Source organism: Festucalex cinctus, chromosome 1 (assembly GCF_051991245.1).
Source record: "Festucalex cinctus isolate MCC-2025b chromosome 1, RoL_Fcin_1.0, whole genome shotgun sequence".
Taxonomy (NCBI): Eukaryota; Metazoa; Chordata; class Actinopteri; order Syngnathiformes; family Syngnathidae; genus Festucalex; species Festucalex cinctus.
The window spans coordinates 30,486,098-30,510,770 of NC_135411.1; the positions used below are offsets into that span (position 1 = coordinate 30,486,098).

Genomic DNA, 24,673 nt, shown 5'->3' on the forward strand with positions numbered 1-24,673 from the left:
GCAGCACATATAGATAGTGCAGACAACACAAGAATAGAGTCTTTATCCACTGTGTAAAACGATCAACATTATTGAAGCTTAAATGCAATGCAATGGTATTTCGTAATTTCATCACTATGTATAGTATGTCTGTATAATCACAGCTTACCTGAGCTGTAACTGGCTGTTACCTGAGTAACTGTGTGTCTGCGTGTGTGTCATTTGCAATCTACAGCAAGTGGCAAAATGGCCGCCTTCTGACAGTGATAAAAACTGCTGAATTTTGCTACTTAAGTAACTCAGATTCCACTAATGAACCAAAATACCATAGACTAGTGGGGCTCCATATATTATTTATCCTCTGTGCAAAACCATCAATATTATTGAAGCTTAAATGCAATGGTCTTTCATCATCAAATCTATGTGTAGGATGTCTATGTATTGCTTAATTACAGTAGCAGGGCCAGGGCCTTCAATCATCATCAAAAGCATTGACCTGCATTTAAAATTTATTTCCAACAGCCTTTTGTCTTCATTTATGATTGATTCATTTATGATGTACTGCTCAGTGAAGGCCTACTACTGAAAAGCACTGGCCGTCACTGCTTAATTACTTAAAAGGGAAGTCAACTTTAAACATTTCTTGACAGTAATATGCTATATGTGACCTCACTAGTCTAAACATGACATTCTGATTAATATTACATTTGTGGAATATGAGTTAAGCAGCAAAATCCAGACGTTTTTAATCCATCTCAGGGGGCGGCCATTTTGCCACTTGCTATCGACCAAAGATGACATCACACTTGCTCAGGGCCCAGGCAAAGACCAATCACGGCTCATTTGTTTTCTGAAGCTGAGCTGTGATTGGTTGTTACCTGAGACCTGAGTAACTGTCATGTCATTTTCACTCGACAGCAAGTGGCAAAATGGCCGCCTTCTGATACTGATAAAAACTGCGGAATTTTTCTACTTAACTCATATTCCACTAACGTTATATTAACCAAAATACAATATTTAGACTAGTGGGGCTGCATAGAACATATTATTGTCAAAAAATTGGGGGTGGGGGTTGGGGAGTTGGTTTGGAGGTTGATTTCCGTATTTACTTATTACTTAGCCAAGCGGCACACCAAGCCCATTGAACTATCATGATGCACAAACTGTTTCAATCATGAAATGATGCGCTTACGGTATGTTTGCATAATACTGCGACTGGAACAGCATTTCCATTCATTTCCGTTGGGAAACCACATGATGACATACATACCTAGCACGTGCAGAAAGGCGCCGGCGGTGACCGAGGGCACGCTGCTGCTGCGGAGCGCCGCCTCGCACTCGTAGTAACCGCCGTCGCCGACCGTCGGCTGGCTGATGATCAGACGACGGCCGAAATCCCGGATCCCGGCGTGGACCACCGCGCCGTTTTTCCTCCACGTGATGCTCATCTTGACTAACGGCCTGCCAGATGATTTTAAAAAAAAAAGAGAGCAACTTTAAAAAAAATTAAATAAAAAAAAATGAATTCACTGCCAAGGTTAGGGAGCTCACAGGGAGAAAAGGAAAATGTCCGGCTTTCTCATTGAGTTTTTGAATGCAGATAATAGGAACGTACAAAATGGAACGGATGCCAACTTTCAATGGAAAAGCAACAAAACACGTGACCCACAAAAGACATTGTACGCCATATCAAAAGGGGTCCGTGTTCATTGAAATTACAAAATAGCTGATACAATAGTGAAGGACAACTGTGTGCCAAGGTGTGCGCTTTGGGCCTGAAAGTATTAGCAGAATTAAAGTATTAGCATTTCAATGAAATAAACTGGGACGGAAAAATTATGGGTTTTTATTTAGTATCCTAGTATCAGATATTGAAATGAACTGACAAACGATGAGAAAAAAAAAAAAATGAAATATGAATGAAATTTAAAGAAAAAAATAAGTTAAATGTTTTCAAATAATATGACAGATAAAGTAACTGAAATGTAGATAATATTTTTTTTTAAGTGAAATGTAAGTGATTAAATCACATTAAATAAACTACAATAAAATTCAATGAGGCTAGACATGAAAATTGTGTTTCTATTTAGAAAACTTACATGAAGTACAGAAACCAAATAAAGTGTACAAAAGTAAAAGTGAAATCTATACAAATTAAACACAAGATACCTGCAATATCATGTGTTTACATTAATAACATTACATAATGCACATAAGTAAAAATAAATAAATAAATAAATTTGGAAAAAAAAAATATATAAGTAGAGTAATATGATGGATAAAGTAACTGAAATGCAGAAAAAATGTTTTTTGTTTTAGTGAAATGTAATTGAATAAATCACATTAAATGAACTGCAATAAAATTAACTGAGGCTGGACATGAAAATTGTTACAGAATAAGTACAGAAACCAAATTAAGTGCACAAAAATAAAAGTGAAATATATATATATATATATATATATATATATATATATATATATATATATATAATGATATATAATTAATATATTTTCATATATAATATAAATATATATAAATTAAATATAAGATATATGCTGCGGTTGGCTTTCAACCAGTCTAGGGTGTACTCCGCCTACTGCCCAAAGCCAACTGAGATAGGCTCCAGCACCCCCCCGCGACCCTTGTGAGGAATAAGCGGTCAAGAAAATGGATGGATAGATAAGATATATGGAGTATCATATGTTTACAGTATAGCATAATGTGAGAGATTTTTGAAAAAAAAAATGTGAAATTTGCCAAATTGTGATATGCATGTACTTACCAATCATTCAAACAAAGGTTGAATGTGAGTCCGCACACACCTGCCAACATTTCAAGTACCTCTGATGAATTCCAAATAAAGTTCAGCTTTTCTGGTAGGTTGTTCTTCTTTTTTTTTCTTTTTTTTTTTTCCCGCTTACTACCAGAGGCCTTGAAGTTTTTGTGCAAGAGTACTTATTTGAAAATGCAGTTCACTACTGTGAACCTTCCGAATTGTCTAAATTGATTGTGTGCATGTGTGTGTGTGTGTGTGTTACCTGGCGTTGGCGACGCACTCCAAGATGGCTTCGTTCCTCCCCACAGTCACGCTGGTGTTCTTGGGGGGGACGATGATGGAGGGGGCGATGGGATCCGCCGGTCCACCCACATCTATCCCACACACACGCACACGACAAAAAAAAATCCATGAAGCATTCAGCAGGTGAAATTAAAGACGTGCGTGTCGTCGAGCGCGACTGCATACAAGCGTCCTGACATTTAGTCACTATTCCCAGCTGTTATTAACAAGGCCTGTCTTTACTTTGCACTTTTCTCCCTTCCTCCTCATGCCGCTGGTCTTCCCCTCGGTGCAAACGACGTTTCCTGCGCCGGTTGCTGGGCCAGGTGTTAGAAGCCATTATGTAGCATAATTGAGACAAACACACACGGCGATTAAATGCAGCGCCATCACTCAGCGCCTTTCAGCGCGCCTCCGACCGACCATCGATTCGCTGCCCTCAATCAGTGATCTCTCTCCTGATCTCGTCTCATTTTCTATCGCCCTCCCCAGAGTGGCCCCCCGCCCAACTCCCCACAGCCAACGATGTGTTTGAGAGGACTGAGTACGTGTGACTTGTTTGATGAGGGGTTAAAGCAGGGTTTTCTTTTAAAAGCTATGTAGGAATGGAAATTGGCCTTTTAAAGCAGACATGCAAAAAGAAATAAAATACAGCATGACTCAAAAACTGTGCAGTCAGATACACAGTATGTGCAGTCCGCTCCAGTATTTGTAGCAGAAGTTGAAGCTCTAAAGTGGAAGTCGACTAATTTGTGATGTCAAAGTTTTGAATGCAGCAGCAAGAAATAACAATTTCATGCTGACCTGATGAAGTTTGACAGACATCGACTGAACATGTTCAATTGGAATTTCCATGACCAATTTGAACTGCTGCCAAATGTGTGATGTGGATCCCATCCAGCACAAACTTCCACAAGTAAATTGTAATTTGAGCTTATTAGAAACTTGGCGGCAACCCGGCCGAGCTGTCTCTTTAAATAAGCTTGACTTATTTAACGGAACAGCAGACGAGAGGTGCTTCATGACTTGATTGATCCAAGTGGGCTAATTAGGTTCTTTTGGACTATGAAAAGCTTTTCAGCATCCAACTTTCATCCTCCTCTTAAGTGTACACCTTTACTATTTATAAGCATGATTCAAGCCAGTCATCAGGACCGTTTCAAATTGAAGAAAAAAAAAAGTGGAAAACTAGTCTAGTATGAGTGATTACCGATACAAAATTAAAATAGAAACATCAGCCTTCTAATATTCCTTTTTTTTTTTTTCTGGTAAAAAAAAAAAAAAAAAAAAAAATTTCAAACATTTGCTCCTCCTGTCATTTTTCTTCATCATATTAGACATTGTAATACATAGCCACAGTGTTGTTGGGTTCCATGAATTTGGTGTTAGTTGTCCAAGTTCCCACCGTCTGCAAGGCCATGAAGGTATCCAAATGTGATTGGAGTAACGAGTCAGGTAGTGGGGCCAGTGTAACTGATGATGGCAGGAAAGCGAGCTTGTGTTTGGAGGCAAACGTCACACAGTCGAAAATTATCAGTGACATTATTGATTAATTGATGTGGACTCAACTACAACCCCAAGCAAAAAGTATGGAAAAAACTGTCTTGGGCGAGCACTCACTCAGATGTTTTATTCTGTAGATCAAACTCAGATAAAAAGCATGAAACAGTCGTAAGGTCATTCCAAAGTGCAACATCTTGGCTTTCAGAAACACTAACAGAAATGAAGAAAAAACATTGTGCTGGTCAGTAAATGTTACTTTTATAGGGCAAGTGCAGGGAAAAAAAATATGGAATCACTCCATTTTGAGCAGAAAATAAGGACACACCCAGTCAATTTCCTTTCCTTCATTGGGCACCTGCCTCAAATGACATCCTCTCAATAGTCAGCAGTTAAAAACAGTGCAGTTGTCACACTTTGGTGGGCTGCTGGACCAAGTGGATTGGCAAGAATCATGGTTCCAACAAGGGAGATGTCTCTTGAGACCAAAGACAGGATTATCAAACTTCCTGAAGAAGGTAACTCTACACGTATGGTTGCCAAAGATGTGGGCTCTTCACAGTCAGCTGTATCGAATTATACTTTACTTTTTGCTAGGGGTTGTATCATGATAAGTGTGTTTTTTAAGAATAACAGCTCATCTGTGGTTGTTGCATAAACGTACACAGTGTTATACTGAGAGCTGTTCCCAATTTTTTGCCCCTCTTGTGTCGTTAAATAAGCTCGCCAATATATTCAAAACATGCCCTGCGATTGGCTGGCAACCCATTCAGGGTGTACCCTGCCTATTGCCCGAAGCCACCCCCGTGACACTTGTGAGGAACAAGTGGTTAAAAAAATGGATGGATGGATGGATGGATGGATGGATGGATGGATGGATGGATGGATGGATGGACGGATATATTCCAAACAGTTGTACACGGCAGCTTCTCCCTGTACTACATACAGTTATAACGCTTGATAATTTACTTGATGTGTTGCCATGGCTTCACATTACCCTTACCGAACACATGGCACATTAACTAAACAGAGCTTATAAATTAAGCCCTAAAGTGTTTGTGGTTGACACAAACAAAAGCCTCCGTTCGACTCCAGCTCTTTTTATTGTGACAGGCTGCCTGGCAGTAATGAACGTGGCGCAGTTCATAAAGTCTCGGCGTGGAGAAGAGCTCAAGTGTGTAATCTGCTAATTAAATGGGAGACGACAACGAGCTGACCCACCAGGTAAAGTCTTACTTATGAATGTCAGCGAACTGTTTACACCTGCCCGTGTCAAAGGAGTTTAGCTAGATTGTTTATCCACATTCAACTGCATCACTCACTTGATCGTTTTGTTTTGGGGTTTTTTGCCTTGATTTGGAAGCAAACATTTCAGTTACGCTAGCAACAAGCAGCAGTTTGGCAGACAGTGAACAATTGCCACTCCCAGTCGAGTTTACAATAAAAGTGAATATAAAACAAACAACTACCAATTGTGTATCGAACCACAAAACATTAATTCTGTCTTGAAGTCTGCTAGCCGAAAGCTGAAATAAGTAGTCTTGAAGCTGCTATCAAGACTTCAATGCAGCCTCACTTCACTTCTCTCTCACCCCACCTCGCGCATCTGCCCAAAGAAACGCAGTTTACTCACTAACACACCTGCACAGTACCATGCTAAGCAGCTGCTTTGCTAGCTATATAGCTACAGTATATTGCTAGCATGAGGTATTCATGATTAGTATTATTCTAGATATGTATTGCCAAAAATGAAATATTATCAGGTTGGCATATTTTTTTTTTTAACATACAATCAACTAAAACATTAACGAGTACCAGAGAGGAATGATTAATAAATAAATAAATTAATAAATTAAATTTTATTGTCAGGAGTCAGGACACACAAACAGTTATAGCATATATGGCAAGAGTTTTGTTGTATTTTTATCACTGCAAATTTAACCAATTTTAGACATTTTAGAGCATTTTGACATTTTCAAGACCCACAGGAAATTGTGTTAAATGATTCTACACACCAAATCTACCAGATGACAGAAAAGACTCTCTGTGTCACGCCGCCACCAGGCGTGGCGGTTCATGCTTTTATTTTTGTGTTTCTGTTTCCTGTTTTACGTTGAAATCCCAACTCTCCTCTCACCCCAGGTCACTTGCCCTTCCTGCCGCTCCATAATTACCGGTCCCCGCCCTTGATTATCACCACCTGCCACCAATCACCTACTGCAATAAAAGCCACCTGCATTCTCCCCTCAGTGCCGAAGTGTCACCGTCAGTGCATGGAAGCGTCCCACAGTCCTTATGTCCTTGTTCATGTTGCCTAGCGTTGTTGCCTTGTTTTTGTGCCTTTTCCTCCCTTTTGGAGCGCCTTTAGTTACCCCTTTTGCCTTGTGCCCTTTTTCCTCCCTAGCGGAGCGCTTTCTGTTGTCCCCAGTACCTTTTGCCTGTTTTTTCCTCCCTAGTGGAGCGTTTTTTGTTCTCCACTTTTTCCCCTCCCTGTTCTCCTCTCAGTTTGAGAGGAGACCTCTGTTGGCCGGAAATAAACCTGCTGCCTTGGTGGCCTACCTTACGCCTGCGTCTGAGTCCTACTTGACCCCGCCTTGTCAGTACACTTCGGCCAGCATGGACCCAGCAGGCATGGTCGAGGCCGCACTGCAGAGCCAGGAGGCCCGGCTCAACAACCAGGACCGGATCCAACAGACCATGCTGTCCCGGATGGAGGAATTGACCAGCCAGGTCCACGAGCTGGTAGGCCTTTCACGGCGTCGAGCGCCAGCTCCCACTGGACAGATTCCTCACCCTGAGTTCTCTGTACCGACCACGCCATTCACCGGGGTAGGATTGAGACTGGCCTCCCCAGAACGATACTCCGGTGAACCCGGACGCTGTCAGACTTTCCTCACGGAATGCGACATTCATTATGAACAGTTACCACAGGCATTTCCCACAGCCCGATCCCGAGTGGCCTTCATGGTGTCTCACCTGACGGGTCGGGCCAAAACCTGGGCGACCGCGGAATGGGCCAGGGGTTCCTCGGTCTGCCAAAGCGTACAGGACTTTCAAATCGCTTTGCGCCAAGTTTTTGATCCAGAAAACAATGACCGAGAGAAGGCACGAGCACTGAGCCGACTTCAGCAAGGCAAAGAATCTGTCAGCGACTATGCAGTTCGCTTTCGAACGTTGGCAACAAACAGTGGCTGGAACGCCATCGCACTTCACGACCATTTTTTGAAAGGACTCTCACCTGCCATTCAAGAGCTTCTGGTTCCCGTAGATCTCCCCGTGGACTTGGACGCTTTGATTTCCCTCGCCATCCGGACCGATCATCGTCGTCAGGAGCTGGCCAAGATCGGCGGACCGCGAAGGAGGGAGGAACCCACCCCCTGGACGCGGCCACCGGAGGCCAGAAGGCTGCGACCCATCTTTCCTTCCCGACCGGAACCAGGAGAGGTGGACCTCGCCAGCGACGAACCCATGCAACTGGGAAGGGCTCGGCTTTCGCCGGAGGAGAGACAACGCCGACGCCGAGAGGGCCGTTGCTATTATTGTGGTGGTCTTGGACACTTGGTGGAAGCCTGCACCACGAAGGGCAACCCTCCGGTGAGTTCTCCGTCACCCCGACCAGCCAAGAACCACAGACTCACGCAAATTCAGATAACTCACCACAATGTCACCACAGTTCTGTCAGCCCTTATCGACTCCGGATCCGACGAAAGTCTCATGGACTGGGAGCTCGTAAGGCAAATACGATGCTCCACCGAACCCCTTTCTGCGACCATCCTGGCTAAAGCGCTGAATGGCAAGGAGCTCTTCAAAATCACCCATATTACTGAACCTCTGGAAGTCCGAATCGGACCTCACTTCGAGACTCTCCGTTTCCACGTTTTCCACGCTGCTTCCCCCACTTTGGTGCTGGGACACCCTTGGCTGTGTCTACATAGCCCCAGAATCGACTGGAACACTGGAGTTGTTCTGGAGTGGGGAAAGGACTGCAGCTCTCACGGGTCGGAACAACCCGCACTCCGAAACTCCACAGCCCAGGTTCACCAGGTGACTCTCGTCCCACCGGCTCAAGAAGAGTACCCGAACTTGCACACTGTTCCCTCCTGCTACCACCATCTGCGGGAGGTCTTCAGCAAGACCAAAGCCATGACTCTCCCTCCACACCGCCCATATGACTGCCCGATTGACCTGATCCCCGGATCAACCATCCCCAAGGGGAGACTGTACTCAGTCTCAGGACCCGAACGCCAGGCCATGAACAACTACATTGATGACTCCTTGAAAGCCGGCCTCATCCGACCGTCTTCCTCGCCTGCAGGAGCAGGCTTTTTCTTTGTGAGTAAAAAGGATGGATCCCTACGCCCCTGCATTGATTACAGTCCTTTGAACGACATCACTGTCAAGAACCGGTACCCATTGCCCTTGATGTCCTCTGTGTTCGATCAGCTGCAACAAGCCAAGATCTTCACGAACCTGGATCTGCGGAACGCCTATCACCTCATTCGGATCCGTGAGGGAGACGAATGGAAGACAGGCTTCAACACTCCTCGGGGACATTATGAATACCTGGTCATGCCATTTGGCCTCACGAATGCTCCCGCCGTCTTCCAGGCAATGATAAATGAGGTACTCAAGGACTTCATAGATCACTTCGTGTACGTTTACTTGGATGACATTCTGATCTACTCACCTGACCTAATGAGCCATCGAGACCACGTAAACCGAGTACTCCAACGTCTTTTGGATCACCATCTGTACGTGAAAGCTGAGAAGAGCCTATTTCATGTTAACACCATCTCCTTCCTGGGATTCATCGTGTCACCAGGGAAGGTGAAAATGGACGCGGACAAGGTCAGCGCCGTACGAGAGTGGCCCACGCCAGACTCCCGGAAGAAAGTTCAACAGTTCCTCGGATTCGCCAACTTCTACCGCAGATTCATAAGAAGCTTCAGCACCATTGCCGCCCCCCTACACGCCTTGACCTCCCCACAAGTCCGTTTTTCATGGAAGCCGAAAAGGCATTCAAAGACTTAAAAGCACGCTTCACCAATGCCCCAATTCTCAGAGTCCCAGACCCCAAACGCCAGTTCGTGGTGGAAGTAGACGCCTCCAGTGTTGGAATTGGGGCGGTGCTGTCCCAGCGTTGTCAAGAGGACGGCAAGACACATCCCTGCGCATTTCTTTCACGAAAATTATCCTAGGCTGAGTGCAATTACTCAGTCGGAGATCGGGAGCTTCTCGCTGTAAAAGTGGCCCTAGAAGAATGGAGACACTGGCTGGAAGGCGCTGAAATGCCTTTTGTGATCTGGACCGATCACCGAAATTTGGAGTACCTACGCCAGGCCAAAAGACTCAATCCCCGACAGGCCAGGTGGTCCTTGTTTTTTAACCGCTTTGTATTCTCGTTAACTTACAGACCAGGCAGCAAAAACGTCAAGGCGGACGCATTGTCAAGAATCCACGAATCCGAGCTATTGGAGGCCGAGCCTGAGACCATCCTGCCCCGGGATTGCATTGTTGGAGCCATGAGATGGCAAATTGAGGACGATGTCAAGGAGGCATTGCGCAACGTCACTCCCCCCACGTCTTGTCCACCACGTCGACTCTTCGTGCCTGAGGAACTACGATCTCAGGTGATACACTGGGCTCACACTTCACAGCTGTTTTGTCATCCTGGAGTCCGCAGGACCGTGTATGCTGTTGCCAGGAGATTCTGGTGGCCGGCAATGGAAACCACCGTAAAAGAGTACGTCGCTGCCTGTCCAACTTGTGCCCGCAACAAGTCCTCAACTCAGTCCCGGATGGGCCTTCTTCAACCACTGCCGATCCCATCCAGACCATGGGCAGAAATCTCATTGGACTTCGTAACCGGACTACCCTCATCCCATGGTAAAACCACAATTCTCACAGTTGTCGACAGATTCTCCAAGATGGTTCACTTCATTCCACTATCCAAGCTCCCATCCGCCAAAGTTACAGCTGACATCATGATCCACCACATATTCCGATTTTATGGTTTTCCCTTGCACATCGTCTCCGACCGTGGACCACAGTTCGTCTCCCGATTCTGGACACAGTTCTGCAAAGCCCTAGGAGCCAAAGCCAATCTTACTTCTGGATACCACCCTGAGGCCAATGGACAGGCAGAACGACTGAACCAACAGCTTGAAACCGGTCTCCGATGCCTTGTCTCCCAGAACCCGACCGCCTGGAGCAAGTATCTGGTATGGGTCGAACTTGCGCACAACTCATTGCCCACATCTGCCACAGGTCTTACCCCGTTTAAATGCGTCCACGGCTACGATCCACCATTTTTCGCTGAACTGGAGGAGGAGGCAACGGTCCCCTCGGTCCAGGCCATGATCCGTCGGAGCCACAAAGTCTGGTCGGCGGCCCGGACGGCGCTTCAACGCCAGGGAGACCGGGTGAAGAGGGCCGCCGACCGGAAAAGGAGACCGGCACCCGAATACCGCCCAGGCCAGCAGGTGTGGCTATCGGCCAAACACCTCCGGCTCAAGGTACCGTGTCCAAAGCTGGCCCCGCGGTTTGTGGGGCCTTTCCCAGTAACCAAGTCCATAGGACCTGCCGCCGTTCGACTCCGTCTGCCACGATCCCTCAGAGTTCATCCTACATTCCACGTCAGCCAAGTCAAGCCTGTTCAAGAAAGCCCGCTGGTGCCCTCCGTACCCGACCCACCCCCCCCGGAGATGATTGAAGGCGGCCCCGTTTACAAGGTCAGAAAACTTTTGGATGTTCGTAATCGGGGCCGCGGAAGACAATACCTGGTAGACTGGGAGGGTTACGGCCCGGAGGAGAGACAATGGGTCCCCTCCCGGTTCATTGTTGACCCCTCATTGATTGATGATTTTTACGCAGAGCACCCTGACATTCCTGGGCCGTCAAGAGCCGGCCGTTGAGGGGGGGGTACTGTCACGCCGCCACCAGGCGTGGCGGTTCATGCTTTTATTTTTGTGTTTCTGTTTCCTGTTTTACGTTGAAATCCCAACTCTCCTCTCACCCCAGGTCACTTGCCCTTCCTGCCGCTCCATAATTACCGGTCCCCGCCCTTGATTATCACCACCTGCCACCAATCACCTACTTCAATAAAAGCCACCTGCATTCTCCCCTCAGTGCCGAAGTGTCACCGTCAGTGCATGGAAGCGTCCCACAGTCCTTATGTCCTTGTTCATGTTGCCTAGCGTTGTTGCCTTGTTTTTGTGCCTTTTCCTCCCTTTTGGAGCGCCTTTAGTTACCCCTTTTGCCTTGTGCCCTTTTTCCTCCCTAGCGGAGCGCTTTCTGTTGTCCCCAGTACCTTTTGCCTGTTTTTTCCTCCCTAGTGGAGCGTTTTTTGTTCTCCACTTTTTCCCCTCCCTGTTCTCCTCTCAGTTTGAGAGGAGACCTCTGTTGGCCGGAAATAAACCTGCTGCCTTGGTGGCCTACCTTACGCCTGCGTCTGAGTCCTACTTGACCCCGCCTTGTCACTCTGCTTTCACCAAAAAAAAAAAAAGTCTGATTTTGCCTTTTTCCGTTCTTTTATAATCAGTAGTCGGAAAAAGGTGGGTTGTACAAAATACAGCCCTTTCTCCCAGTGGACTTACAAACTGCTGATCTCAGATCAAAAATATGCGATTGATGTCCTCTGCTGGTATTTTAGCATCAGTACAGTTGTTTCCAAGTTTGAAATATAAAGTGGAGCAGCATTATATTCTCCTCCACCGATCCCCGTTGAAAAAACGTCATTGTACTTTATGTCAATGGCAGTGAATGATTAATGCTACCACACTGCAAAACACTGTAAACGGGCTAATGGAACTAGCATCAGAGATGCATTTGGAGGTGACTGGTATATTGTATACTCTTTTTGTCCTTGTTCCTTTGCTTGATTTTGCTACAACACGTTTCACCTCGTTACTCTCTTTCCTTACCCTCAATACTTCTGGTCTTCATTTCTAAATGTGTGTAGCTTAGATTTTGTGTCCTTGTGTATGTCTCTTACCATGTGTACACGAGTGTAGTTTGGATATTGTTTCTTTGTTTGAACCTCTTGTCAGACTTATACAATTGTGGAGTGAAGCTTTCTTTCCTTGCGCTCATTGGGGCATATTCACTAATAATGCGCTGCGTCAGGTAATAGCGCAAAATATTGCACCACAACTGCACCCGCAGTCTGCGTCCAGTTACCCACATTTTCACTAAGCATATTGCTCTAATCATATACCGGTGCAAACACGCCCACAAAACTGACAGCTTTGAGCAAATTTGCACCTGATTTACCACACTTGGCAATGGATTTGCACCAAGAACATGGTTGTTATAGTAACAGTTGCGAGAAAGATGACATTATCAGAAAAGGGGGTTGGACCAAGAGTAAGCATTTTCCCCATTTAGCGCCATTAAGCTGTACAGAGCAGAGAGGACGACAACGACGTAATTTATTCATAAAGTACAAATTATTGGTGCGATCGTTTTTGAAAAATATATAGTCAGAGGTTGGCTTGGGCGTACAGTATGCATCTGGCACGTAAAAATGATCGTAAAATGCCTCCCCGCCATTGCCGATCAGCCCGGGTTATGTTATGTATCTTAAACCAACATTGAAAAATCTCTCTCTCTCTCTCTCTCTCTCTCTCTCTCTCTCTCTCTCAATCTCTCTCTCTCTCTCTCTCAATCTCTCTCAATCTCTCTCTCTCTCTCTCTCTCTCTCTCAACAGCCAGAGAGCGATAGTGCACCGTGCCATGCACCGCTGTCATGATCCTGGGATCGAGGTTGCAGCAGGTTAATACATGCTTTCCAAAAATGTTATTTGCGTCACGCAAACACGGTGTGGTTATTTGCGCTGGCGCTGTATATCAATGAGTCTCATTTGCATTGTGGTGGGCATATTTTGCGTCAAATGTATATTACCTAATTTACATACGCGCAAATAACACCGGCGCACCGTGACGCAATCTGTTTGGCAGCGCACTTAGTGACGGATTTCCCCATCTGCGCCTGTTTAGCGAATTAGGCGCGCCCAGATTCCTCCATTTTTAGCGCGGTGCAAAGGTGACGTAAACCTTTAGTGAATAGGTCCCTTTGTGTTTATCATCTCTAGAGTTCCTTACTTAGTATTTATTATTACACTACCGCTATCCTTCCTTTCTCACATTTTTTTTAATTGTTAGTATTTGTCATTTACACTGTGTCTTGGCTCTGATCATCTGCCTTCGTTGTTTCGTTCCTGTTGCTATTAGTTTGTCCACAGGGGTGGACTTTCTGGACGGAAGGTTCGTCAGTGACGGCCACCCATTTTGTTGACGGGAAACGTCGACAAATTGATGAACTAAGCATTGCCCTCAATGTAATTGTCAATCCGGCAGTCTAATCGTCAGTCTGTCCATGACGGAATTCACATCTTGCTGATAAATTACAATGCGAGACGGCTTGAAATATTGACGGGTTGACAATGACGGAAGGTGCTGATGACTGATGGATGCTCAAAGTTCATTGACATTTTCTGTGTCAGTAGTTTCTTGGTGCAGTTTTTCATACGTGGTTATTTTTCTTTTTGTTTGCTCTTGTGTGTCTCTGATTTGGCGTCCAATATTCTGCCCGTTCATAACAGCAAAGCATACAACAATTCTCATAGACATATATTCTTGATCCTCTGTGAGAAGCCACTAAAATCATCACAGCTTAGTTGTGATGATTAGATGGTGGCTTTCTGTGTTTCATCATTCAACAAGTAGCATATCTGTATGTATTATACTGCCCCCTGGTGAATTATAGTATTACTGTATGCTTTTACTAAGTTTCCTGTTTTTCTTATTAAAAACATGCTAGAAAAAAATTGTTAGCTGGAAGGAATTAATGGCATTTCCATGTATGTCAACATATGTGTGTATATATATATATATATATATATATATATATATATATATATATATATATATATATATATATATATATATATATATATATAAAGAAAAAGTCAAATGTTTTGTTGGCCTGATTTGTATGCTTCCTTTAGAGAAGGTCACTACCGGCAAACTGTGCATCTGCATTCAATTCATCGACAGAATGGTTAAAATGAACAAATGCAGCAGCAAAACTACACCAAAAAAAAGAAAACATATTGACTTTCAGATGCTTAATACGCTTGTGTGATCTGCAAGGTCAGGTCTGGTGATGTGCGCTGATATCTGATCTCCACACACCACTGCGTCACGCACACACAGCACGGCATGACAAACACTAGCGTGAATCATGGGCTTGGGCTCGAAATGCAAGTCGACCTCCAGCATCACAACACGGTAACAGTCCAGCGACCGGACACTTCATTATGAAATACCTAATGAGATCAAGCTGTCATTCGAAAGCCACACAAATCAACAGAAATCTAAGATAATTCAGATAAATGTTTTTTTTTTTACTAAAGCTATGCGGTCACCCATGCATAGTCATTTTAGTCCTTGAAAATTTTAGATCAACCAAGATGAATGCAGGCTTTTGCTAAAGCATTGCACATGGATTTATTTATTTTATTTAGAATAATTCCTCAAAAATACAACATAAATCAAAATTAACACCTATAAATAAGTAGCTTCAAAATGCCATGCAGTTGTCCACATAGATGGATGAATTCCTCCAAACAATCAACTCAAATCCTAACAAATAAAGATGGTGGATCTGTGTAAAGCTATGAGGTCATCCACATATTGTCCATCCATCCATCCATTTTCTTGACCGCTTATTCCTCACAAGGGTCGCGGGGGTTGCTGGCGCCTATCTCAGCTGGCTCTGGGCAGTAGGCAAGGGACACCCTGGACTGGTAGCCAGCCAATCGCAGGGCACACAGAGAAACAACCATCCATCCGCACAAGCACACCTAGGGACAATTTGGAGCGCCCAATTAACCTGCCATGCATGTCTTTGAAATGTGGGAGGAGACCGGAGTACCTGGAGAAGACCCACGCGGGCACGGGGAGAACATGCAAACTCCACCCAGGAAGGCCGGAGCCTGGACTCGAACCGGAGTCCTCAGAACTGGGAGGCGGACGTGCTAACCACTCGACTACCGTGCCGCATCCGCATATTGTATAATCAGATAAATGAGACACCCAAAACAACAACAAAAATCTAAACTGATTTTCATAAATGTAGTGTTTGCATCAAGCTACAGTATGTTACCATCCTCATCGTAATTGAATCTGTCTGAAAATGACAAAAATCCAAACGATAAATGGCAGCTCTGGAAAAAGTTATATTGTCAGAATTCTGATAAGGCTTTGCAGATGACCACATAGTAATTAGAAAACCTAAGAAATTAAACACAGATCATTGTAGGCTCTGGATGAAGCTATGTGAATGACCACACAGAAAGACTCCCTATCAGAAGACAGGCGTTTTGTCTATGCCAAGGTAAGCATTGTACTTGTAAATATAGTAAATATAGTGTAGGCTATCTAAATTCGTCTCATCAACACCCGGACAAAAGAATCCGGTCATAAACTGAAATACAAGATGTCAATTTTGGCTTCCGTTGTGTCTGTTATAAATGCTTGAAATAAAATTGTGACCTGCCCACAATAAAATCTTTAACAGAGGCCCACTGGCTATAAATCTAATGAAGAGATAAAATAATACTCGGCTTTTATTTGCACCTTCAGCGAGGCGTCGGTTTATCACGGACGGGCAGCACATTTTCGAACTCACAAAGCGTCTTGAAATTTCCGTGTTCTTTATGAGGGTGTAACTTCAATGCGTTATGCTGAGTGCTGTTTTGAGCAGCATTATGTTCCCTTTGGTAACATGAGAGAGGATGCACACTGTATACTGTAACAAATAAATAGCAGCGTACAGGAAAAGCACGAGAATAATTGTAATGATCAAATAATAATGAAAATTGACCTTTTGGTTTGTAATGGTGTACTTAATGTGTCCAAGCAGTGTGTGGTGTTGTGCATCAAGTTAAAAGGCCAGCAACAGTAAAGTGAGGACACCTATGCAAAATCTTGTCTTACACAATTTTTACGATTTAATGAGAAATAATTGGTAATTTTCTGCTTTAAAAAAATGCATTTGATACTGAACCCCCAATCAAGATACTGAACCCCCAATTGCTCCTGATGCTGCGTCATCAGTAGGTGAATGGGTAGTCAAAAATGTAAAGCGCTTTGAGGGCCTTGAAGGTGGAAAAGCGCTATATAAATGAAGTGCCATTTGCCATTTGTTAGACAACATTTGCATTTTTAGGACGAAAAAGTTTGATACTGAATGTTGGTAATTTTATGAGAACGTGTTATGTTGCACATCTCAACTAATAATTTTACAAACATTTTTTTTAACTCATTTGCTCCCAATAACGTGTAAATACGTTTTTTTAATGTTCTAAGTGTCCCAAAGACGTATTTATACGTTTTTTTTGTTTGTTTTTTTTTATACTAGAGCATACGGAAGGCTTTGATGCAGCCTCTCAACTGCAAAGAACGGTTGCAGAAATGGTAGTTATTACACAAACGGCCAGCAGAGCAAAGGAGATCAACCAGGGCCATGTAGAAAAAAAGCTCAATTACAATTTTGAATAGATTTGTGAAAACTGATGAAACTTAGCTCTCTTCTTATGCTAATTGCTGCAAAATGGAAACAGATAGAAACATACTTTTTTTTTCCTGATGAAATAAGAGACTTTAATCTTTCTTTTGATAGGTTCCATGCTTTTATAGCAATAGAACACAATATTCTGTGGGCCTTGCAAATCAGTCAAAATCCAGTAAAACAGCCGGGAGCGAACAGGACTGCTTCTGTGAAAATGGCTGGGAGTGAATGAGTTAATGAGACTATTTGTTAAAGCTACTATTTACTATTAGAAGTTACTATGTTTTAAAAGTGAAATAATTTTTTTTTACCGGTTACAAAGGCAAAATGCACACGCTTCCAGTGCATTTTTGGGATCATAATTATAAGTTGTTGAGTCTCCCTCTAGTGGTGGTACATGAAGAATCACTAAATTATAGGTTCAAAAATGTTCATAAAAGTACACATTCAGTTGTATTTAACTTTTAAGTACAATTGATTTGAATTTGATCTTTCATAAGTGTTTCTTCTTCAAACAGATATTTTAGTAAATTTGGTACAAAACAATTGTATTTGCTAATTAATTGTACAATAAAGTGAATCATTATTGAAGTATAGTTTATTTTCCTTTCTTGAAGTGCATTGTGTTGTTCACACTGGAACAAAACCTCGTCCTCGTTTTTGATAAAAACTTGGGTCTGCTACAGCATTTTGTTGTTGGCAATGATGATGATACTTGGAGAGCTAAGATTTTTTTTCTTACTAATACAGGCAATGATAAACATTTTAAGAGGGTTGTGCGGAAATTATTATTATTATTATATTTTTTTTTTCTGTGCTATTTGCAGCTGGGCTTGTTCCACGTCTCATTTTTAAAAAAATAAACACGGTCAATCCTTTTATGCTTAACCATTAGAAGTCCAGTGTGAAGTAGAGAAGTGGAGGATGTGATTGATAATTGGGATGACATTCAAGCAATGTTTTCTATCACCACAATAACATGTGAATGTTGCCAACAAAGCGCTTGCGAGCAACGAGTGGGTGAAGTAGCAGAGCGCAGCAACGTGCACTTACTCTCCACGGCGAGCGTGACGGGTTGACTGGTTTTGTTCTCGCCGTTCTTGTCGTTGACGGCCTGCGCGTAGTAGCGGCCGGCGTCGGGCGCCACCGTGGACAGGATGACCAGGGTGTTGTCCAGGGTGATGGCGCTAACAGAAAAGAAAAAGACAACAAAACACAATAAATGTTTTTGATTAGCATCTTTTCTTTATTGTTTCCAAACAAACAAAAAAAAAGTACTATTGTCCAGAACACGTGTCAAGATCCGGTCCTCAAGGGACAGAGTCCTGCATGTTTTCGAGGTATGTCTACTCCAACGCACCTGATTCAATGATCAGGATAATTATCAGGCTCCTGCAGAGCTTGCTGATGAGCTTAAATATGAGACAGCTGTGTTGAAAGTAGGAAATCTCGAAAACCTGCAGGACTGAGGCCCTCGAGGGATTTAGTTGACACCTATGGTCTAGAACAAAGCTCAGTCTAACTGTGTACATGGCTGGAGTTTAAATTCTAAATACATTTTCCAAGATTAGTACAAGTAGAAATGGGTGTTTGCGCTGTTGTGGGAGAGAACACAGCCAATTCCCAACCATCTCTTTAAAGCCCAGAGAGAGCTACATGATCTACATGACATTAGATGCAGCAGATCGGTGTGCACACCGTAAAGGAACTGCAAGAGGATTTCCACAAGATTATTCTGATAAAAATTGCCTTGTTAAAAAAAATACTTAAATTCTTGTAAGATTATGAATTTAGTCTTGTAACGCACAAAAAATAGTTTAAAAAAAAATTATAATTAAAAATTCGTATTTATTTTCGTCGTATTCATTTTGCTCAAAAAACATTGTTCCTCCGAAATGTGGGTTTTTAATTAAAAAATGACTAATAATTTTCATAATATGACAAAAAGGGGTCTTGTAAATCAATAAGGTATTGGCTTACAAGTAGTGTTGTTCCGATACAGTTTTTTGGCCCCCGATACTGATTCCGATACCCAGCTTTGCAGTATCGGCCGATGCCGATACCATACCGATACCTAAGAGTTTATTCTATTTTTTTTCTCAACATGAAAAAGCTGTCCTGCCATTGGTTCAGAGCATTCAAGGGCCAATAGGATTTCTTAGATCGGCATGCAGTGAATATGTCACGCAGCAGTGAATGTCGTACACAAGCAAGACAAGATGCTGCATCCAAAGTCCTATATTAGTGTCAGAAATAATGGTATCGGCATGTTACATGTAAGTACTCACCGATACCGATACCACTGTTTTAATGCAGTATCGGGGCCTCTGCCGATATCAATATCGGTATCGGAACAACACTACTTACAACACACCTTTTCTTGTAACACAATTTACTCTGCCAATACAAAAAAATTGCTTTTGTAAAATTTCAATTTTATTCCTGCAATATTGCACTTATATAGATTCTCATAAAACTTATAACATAAAACTTTTTATTTCTCCTAAAATACAAATTAATTTTGAATGAGTTTATTCAGACATTCTGATTTTCACATATACATTTCCTTTTTTAACATCGCAACCTTCTTATTATCATGCGACCAAATAAATCTGTTGACATTAGAATTTTTTCCTCGTAAACAAACTTTATTCTTACTGTACAACATTCCATGTTGAGCCATTATTTTTCGTTCGAGTGTTGCTCTAATACTCGTCGCATGAGTCTACATGAATAGATGACTGCAACAGATGGCCGCTAATTGGCCAAGCAGATGAAGTTCCCAATTAAGCAAACACACACACATGCACACGCGCACATACTGTATTTAATATTTTAAAAACGACTGTGATGGATTACATTACGAGCCTGCCCAAATGCCTTTTTGTTCCTTTTTTTTTTCTGTTCCATTGCAAATCATGAAGACATGAAGAACAGGAGAAGGAAGTCTTACAGTCAATCCCTTTCTGTTGCCTTTTGTGTGTGTATGACTACAGACTCCTACACAAGGACGGCTGGATGCTGTTTGGGGTTGACGGTCTCATGTGAGAGGAGCCCATTAAATGAGAGCTGACGCTAAGCACACAGCCAGATTAGGCTCGACAAAACTGCCAGCATCTGCCTGATCGGTGTAGGATAAACAAACACACGCACACACTCCTGGACAATTAGGGACTGACGCACGCATACACGCGCACGCACGCATTCACATCTACGCTTGTGCATATCAATGCGGCTTAACGCAAAGCGAGCAAACAGACGGTGAAATGTGTCTCATCTGCCGCGTCAGTTGTGGTATTAAAGTCAGGCCGCACTGCGAAAGGCCGTTTCAACTCACTCTTGTACATCAATGGCCTCCAGGGGTGTGTAAAAATTGTACTCAAGTAAAAGTACTGTTATTTTGGAATAATACGATAAGTAGAAGTAAAAGATCGTTTTCCATATAATTATTCTTCACAGGCAAGTATCATATTTTTTATTTTTATTTTTTTGATGACGTCACTCCGGAATATAAGTTGCACCGGTCGAAAACACATTGTGAAGAAGAACAAACAAATTAAGTCACTCTGAAGTATAAGTCGCATGTTTTGGGGAAGTTTATCTTTACAAAAACTGAGAACAGGAACAGTAGCGCTCGTACTCGCACCCAAAATCTTCACTCCCTAATTGTGGGTGCGTTCGGAAATACTGTACGCTCTGAGTGTTCACTGCTTCACTCCAACCATTTGGAAACTCAAGAGAGTTGTTGAGTTATTCAGAGTGCTCCCAAAAAAGTGGTGCTGGAGCCCAGTACGTCAGGCAGTACAATGAAAGGAAACAGTTCAAGTATGAGCTTCTGATTGTTTTATAACATGGGCTAAGTTTGGAAATGAATGGGAGGAGAGTGTCTGATCACACACACTTTCAGACTGGTGTGAGTGCGTCAGGGTGAATTTCCGAACGCACGATATGTTGGCGACAAGAAGAAAGTTTTGGTTGCATTCAAAGCTTCTGCTTCTCAGGGAAAACTTGTTCTTTTTAGTTTAAAATGGCTTACCTTAAAGATGCATTGTGGAGTTGAAAATGTTCATTTTAAAAGAGGCTGCAGTTACGCTTTAGGTCAGAGGTGGCAGTCACGAGTAAAAAAAAAGAAAAAAAAAAGTGAGCAGGTCCACAATGCTCCTTTAACAACAATCCTGCGTTGCATTGTGGCCAAAGGAAGCATCCTGGTCGGTTATTGCCTTCTGCTCCGTCTTTTGGCAGTGGAGTATCACCAGTAAGAAAGAAGGTGGCAGTCATGCACAGCAAGTCAACAAGATTCGGGAACAGAGATTTTTGGTGTTAGGCCATGCTCTAATTTATATACAAATCACACTTGGGTATAATTTGCAGGACCAGCCAAACTATGAAAAAAAGTGTGACTTGTAGTCCGAAAAATAGAGTATTGTGCAACATACTAATTGATCTTCATGTATAATAGATATACGATTTATGACATACAAATCAGTTTGAATACAAATATTCAGTGAAAAAAATGCAACTAGTGAGTAACTTCTAATGTGAAACATTTAGATAAAAAAGTGTAAAGTAAAACCCACGATACGTGATTACAGTACGTGTGGAATACTGTATGACAAAATAAATGACAAATATTCATGATGGTATTATTTATTTCTTGAAAAACTGCAACTTTTTTCTGGTAAAATTATGTATTTTTTTTCCCTCCATATGCATTTTTTTCCCGTTAAATTGCAAATTCACCTAACGTTGATTTTTTTTTGTAAAATCCTAAAACAATTCAAAAGTCAATAATGTTAAAAAAACAAAAACAAAATACATTAGATGCAGGAAAACCATGTTTCCACATTTTTAATTTAGCCATAGTCACAGTTGTCCCGCATTGGCGTCTTGCAGGCTAAGCCATTACCCATGCAAAAGAAGAAGGCTCAAACTGCTGGTGTCATTGAAGCCAGCGCCCACCTGCTGCCATTTAAATAATGCATGAGCAGCTCCGAGACTTGGCACACCTTCCACTATTTGTGTGGACGGATAAATGAATCCCTGGTGAATGCTGCCCTGAGTAAGAACGACTCTTCGGGGAGACTGAAGCACATTCCAACACACAGAGCTTGCAAACTAACTTTATTCGTGAAATTTTATGAATGTATTCTGCTAACATTACACTTTTTAAAAATCAGAAATTAAAATAAGTACCGGTACATTTCTTTTTTTTTTTTCTCAAACTTTGACCAATCTTATAACATTAAGGAATTTTTGTTATATCATCGTGAACAATTGTGACTTTATGCTGGTAATATTACATGTTTTTTTTTCCACCCCAGCTTCTCTTAATTCTAGTAATATTATAAACTATTGATTGTAAAATTATGATTTACCTTATTTTCGAACCATAAGTTACACTTTTGGTTTAGTTTGGATGGTCCTGTTACTCACATTCAGGTGTGACTTGTATATATTAAAAATTTGAGCTCAGTTTGTTGATGGCAGTGAACGAGTTCCAGCTGGATTTGACTTCTGCTTCTATCTACAGAAAAACAGCTTTTCTTCTTAGTTTAAAATGACCGATCTTTGCATTGTGGCCAAAGGTAGAATCCTGGTTAGTTATTTTGTCGTTTGGTGCTGTAAAAAAAGTTGCATGCTAAACTAGCGATATGTCACACATTTGCCATGACTACGTCTTCCTCCTCCTCTTTTTCTTGTTCCTCTTCTTCTTCCTCCTCCTTCTTTTTTCATTTCTTCTTGTACTTTCTTTTGGTGGTTGGCAAACATCCATCCATCCATTTTCTTGACCGCTTATTCCTCACAAGGGTCGCGGGGGCTGCTGGCGCCTATCTCAGCTGGCTCTGGGCAGTAGGCGGGGGACACCCTGGACTGGTTGCCAACCAATCGCAGGGCAAACACTCATTAAGTATTACTGTCAAATCTTTCTCTGACTGTTCTTGGTTTTTGGCCAACACGTTTCCCCCAAAAATGCGATTTACTCCACAGCGATTGATATAGTCCTACGTATCTCAAATCTCTCCTTCTCTCTCTACAGAACTTCTCCATCCTCATTGCCGGTCACAAGGTCACCCCCTCCCCTTCCGTTTGCACCAAGGACTCCCCCCACTTGTATAAATCCGATATCAACCACATCACTAAAACCTTTTTTTTCCACCTCTGCAACATTGTACGCCTCCACCCTCCCTCTCTCAAAACACTGCTGAGATACTCATTCATGCCACTATTGCAATAGCCTCCTCTTTGAACTTCTCTCCACTTATGTCCACAAACTGCAATATGTCCAGAAGTCCGTTTAGTCACACATCACCCACATCTGCTGTATGGATCCCTACTCAACACTGCACTCGAGACAAAGTTCTTCTCCTGACCAACAAGTCACTCTATAACCTGGCCCCTCCCTACCTCTCTGACTTCCTGCAATTCCACTGTCCCACCCACCCACTACACTCTGCTGAGTCCACCCTCCTCATGCCTATCACCCGCACAAAGCGCCGGACCTTGGGGGACCGATACAGCTCCACCGCTGCCCTCTGGAAATCACTCCCAAAACCCATCAGCAACTTCAAATCACTGCTTAAAACGCACCTGTTCAAATTCATATATTATATTAAATGTGTTATGTCAGGCGGCACGGTGGTCGAGTGATTAGCACGTCCGCCTCCCAGTTCTGTGGTCTCCGGTTCGAGTACAGGCTCCGGCCTTCCTGGGTGGAGTTTGCATGTTCTCCCCGTGCCCGTGTGGGTCTTCTCCGGGTACTCCGGTCTCCTCCCACATTCCAAAGACATGCATGGCAGTTAATTGGGTGCTCCGAATTGTCCCTAGGTGTGCTTGTGAGTGTGGATGGTTGTTCGTCTCTGTGTGCCCTTGGCTGGCAACCAGTCCAGGGTGTCCCCCGCCTACTGCCCAGAGCCAGTTGAGGTAGGCGCCAGCACCCCCTGCGACCCTGGTGAGGAATAAGCGGTCAAGAAAATGGATGGATGGAGGGTCTTATGTCATAAAATTACAAATGAATTCCGAATGAGTTGCCAAGTTTTTCCAAACGTGATAAATCTAAATAATAAATAAAAGCTACCTCGCAAAATATTGCATCTTAAAACTAAAAAAGAACAAAAATAATTAATTTTTTCTTGAAAAAATCTCTCTGGGTTCAGAATTTTGTCCCATAATAAATTAACTTTTTCTTCTGTCCCCATACTCATAACTCAAAACTCGTATCGTGAATCATCTTTACCCATGAAAATGAACAGCAATGCCAATAATCCATTCCAGACCATTCCAACAGTATTGTACTTACACAACACTAAATACACGAAGTAGGCTGCAGTAATATTAGTCTCTCCTTGCAGAGGTTAAAGAATATATGCCTGAGAGCATTGCATGCTGTTTCGACATATTTTGCTCCACCATTTTGTGTTCAAACAACCATTGCAAAAAACTAAAAAAGTTTCTAAATCACAAATGGACTGCTTTCATATAGCGCTTTTAACTACACCATATGGTTCCGAAAGCGCTTTACAATGCCTCACATTCACCCATTCCCACACCAGTGGTCAGCTGA

The 24,673-nt window shown here is 42.8% G+C and overlaps 1 protein-coding gene across 3 annotated transcripts in view; it reads right to left on the reverse strand.

The window, feature by feature from the left end:
* Positions 1-24,673, reverse strand: part of sdk2a (sidekick cell adhesion molecule 2a) — a 198,697-nt gene that overhangs the window by 57,963 nt on the left and 116,061 nt on the right. For all 3 annotated transcript variants that reach the window (XM_077528387.1, XM_077528388.1, XM_077528389.1), the window contains exons 5-7: positions 18,166-18,299; positions 3,019-3,130; positions 1,250-1,440 (exon numbers count right to left, since the gene is read on the reverse strand). In XM_077528387.1, the coding sequence (XP_077384513.1) occupies positions 1,250-1,440; positions 3,019-3,130; positions 18,166-18,299 (437 nt within the window). The remainder of the gene's footprint in view (positions 1-1,249; positions 1,441-3,018; positions 3,131-18,165; positions 18,300-24,673) is intronic.